The 3059-nt window shown below is 52.8% G+C and overlaps 1 protein-coding gene across 1 annotated transcript in view; it reads right to left on the bottom strand.

The window, feature by feature from the left end:
- The window catches only part of LOC122546725 (DNA ligase 1-like), a 6109-nt gene that overhangs the window by 1094 nt on the left and 1956 nt on the right, over window positions 1–3059 (bottom strand). The window contains exon 2 of the mRNA XM_043685372.1: window positions 2058–2153. Within this exon, the coding sequence (XP_043541307.1) occupies window positions 2058–2153 (96 nt within the window). The remainder of the gene's footprint in view (window positions 1–2057; window positions 2154–3059) is intronic.

The raw sequence follows: 3059 nt of genomic DNA, 5'->3' as shown, positions 1-3059 counted from the left end.
GAGTGCGCGTGAGAGTGTGTGTGTGAGAGAGAGAGAAAGAGAGAGTGTGCATGCAGGTGAGACAGAGTGTGAGTGAGTTAGTGCATGTGTGCGCGTGTGAGAGAGAGGGTGTGTGAGCGGGGTGAGGAGGAGGGGAAGGGAATTGAAGATCAAACCATTCAGTGGGGAAGACCTGAAACACTATATAGCCTCATTGCAATAAAAACTAGAGGGATTACAGCAACCAGGTGCTAGGGATTGCAACAACAACGGGGGTGGGGGTGGGTCACAACAACAACTTTGACAAGTTTCCCAAATGCACAGAGACAGGTCAGGGAGACAGGAAATGAGAAGAAGGAAACTACAAAGCTAAGTTCAGTGTGCGGGCAAGGATGTGGCAAACGCAGGACAATGTCGGCAAATGTGAAGTCCATTTTGGCAGGATGCATTAAAAGGCAAGTGTGTTATCTCAACGAGAGCTCTGTGATGCAGAGGGATCTGGGCTGTCCGAGGGCAGGAATCACAGAAGGGTGGTCTGCTGTTACATCAAGCAATCAGGAAAGCTAGTAGAATTGTATCATTCATCATGAAGGGACACAAAGTAAAAAGATTGCATCAGATTGTGCGGGGACAGAAACAACAAAGGAAGCGAAGGTGGGGTTGACATATTTCTTGATGGCACAGAGACGGGTCATGAAACCTGACGAGGACACAAGGAGGCTAGGAAGAGATCTGATGATGCATTCTCTCAGAGGGTCTGCACATGTTGGAACTCTCTCTCTCTCTTTCTCTCTCTGTGTACCTGGTGGTGGAGGGGCGGGGAGAATTGGGAAGAACTAGACTCGTTGGAGGTGGTGAGATTTGTGACAAGCAAGAGGGTGAAAGGTTATCGGGGGTAACGGAGAGTGGGGACACAAAGCGACAATGCAGATTAGCCACATTTCAGGATCATGGCTGAGTTCTGGGGTTGTCCTGCCTTAAACCCCCAAAAACGATATCCAACTCCTTTTTGTACAGTCACACAGCATGGAAACAGACCCTTGGTCCAACCGAAGATTATCCCCAAACTAAACTAGTCCCACCTGCCTGCTCCTGGCCCATAGCCCTCCAAACCTTTCCTATCCATGGACTTATCCAAACACCTTTTAAACGTTGTGACTGTACCACATACACTGCTCCCTCAGGAAATTCATTCCACACATGAACCATCCTCTGTGTAAAACATATCACTCCTCATGTCACTTTTAAATCTCTCTACTCTCATCTTAAAAATGTGCCCACTCGTCTTTACATCATCCATCCTGGGGGGGGAAAAAAATCTATCATTAAGGTGCGGCTCCAGTGGCGCAATCGGTCAGCGCGTGGTACTTATATGTCATGGGTGGCACGGTGGCACAGTGGTTAGCACTGCTGCCTCACAGCGCCAGAGACCTGGGTTCAATTCCCGCCTCAGGCAACTGTCTGTGTGGAGTTTGCACATCCTCCCCGTGTCTGCGTGGGTTTCCTCCGGGTACTCCAGTTTCCTCCCACGGTCCAAAAATGTGCAGGTTAGGTGAACTGGCCGAGCGAAATTGCCCGTAGTGTTAGGTGAAGGGGTAAATGTAGGGGAACAGGTCTAGGTGGGTTGCTCTTCGGAGGGTCAGTGTGGACTTGTTGGGCTGAAGGGCCTGTTTCCACACTAAGTAATCTAATTAACTCGATCAATATCTCCTCACGATTTTATAATTTTCTCTGAAGTCACCTCGCAACCTCCTATGCTGCCAGCGAAAAAAAAAGTGTCTCCCTATAACGCTCACCCTGTATTCCCAGCAACATCCTGGTAAATCTCCTCTGAAGCCTCTCCTGCTTTTTTTGAACAATATTCAATATTTTGACTTCGATCTTGACCTGTCTCTAGTCCGGTCAGGTCGATACGAGATAAAACATCCTCCTGCCGCTAACTAGATTATCATTCTTTTAAACTTAAGAGTAAATACAGTCCCATTCCTGCTTCCCATGTCCAGTTTCTGTGTCCACACCCATCGCGTGTTTCCTGGCGACGCTGGGTGTTTGGGGGAGATGACCCCGTGCGACTGTACCTTGGGAAGCCTGTCGATGATGTCAGGGTACTTGGAGGTATTGTTTTCTTGATTGCGGCTGTAGATGTGAATGTCTCCCGTGTCCAGGATGTGGATCTGAGAAAAACAGACAGCACAGCTGAGAACACACACACACCGAAACCTCCATCTGGCTCGGCCAGGAGCCACTGGTTACAACAGTCCCGACAGGAAACACAGAACAACAGCGGTGAACTCAGCACTGGAGGAGCGGCGAGAGACTGAGACAGGACCCTCCCTCCCCTGACCCCCGGTACCTGGAGGAGCGGTGACAGACTGAGACAGGACGCTCGCTTCCCTGACCCCCAGCACCTGGAGGGGCTGTGACAGACTGAGACAGGACGCTCGCTCCCCTGACCCCCAGCACCTGGAGGGGCTGTGACAGACTGAGACAGGACGCTCGCTCCCCTGACCTCCAATAACTGGAGGAGCTGTGACAGATTGAGACAGGACCCTCGCTCCCCTGACCCCCAATACCTGGAGGAGCGGTGACAGACTGAGACAGGACCCTCGCTCCCCTGACCCCCAGCACCTGGAGGGGCTGTGACAGACTGAGACAGGACCCTCCCTCCCCGGTACCTGGAGGAGGTGTGACAGACTGAGACAGGACCCTCACTCCCCTGACCCCAAGTACCTGGAGGAGCCGTGACAGACTGTGACAGGACCCTCGCTCCCCTGACCCCCAATACCTGGAGGAGCGGTGACAGACTGAGACAGGACCCTCGCTCCCCTGACTCCCAGTACCTGGAGGGGCGGTGACAGACTGAGACAGGACCCTCGCTCCCCTGACCCCCTGTACCTGGAGGAGCGGTGACAGACTGAGACAGGACCCTCGCTCCCCTGACTCCCAGTACCTGGAGGAACTGTGACAGAGAGCGGTGACAGACTGAGACAGGACCCTCGCTCCCCTGACCCCCTGTACCTGGAGGAGCGGTGACAGACTGAGACAGGACCCTCGCTCCCCTGACTCCCAGTACCTGGAGG

The sequence above is a fragment of the Chiloscyllium plagiosum genome, unplaced genomic scaffold (assembly GCF_004010195.1).
Source record: "Chiloscyllium plagiosum isolate BGI_BamShark_2017 unplaced genomic scaffold, ASM401019v2 scaf_4869, whole genome shotgun sequence".
NCBI lineage: Eukaryota > Metazoa > Chordata > Chondrichthyes > Orectolobiformes > Hemiscylliidae > Chiloscyllium > Chiloscyllium plagiosum.
This window is presented reverse-complemented; position numbering and strand designations above follow the sequence as displayed.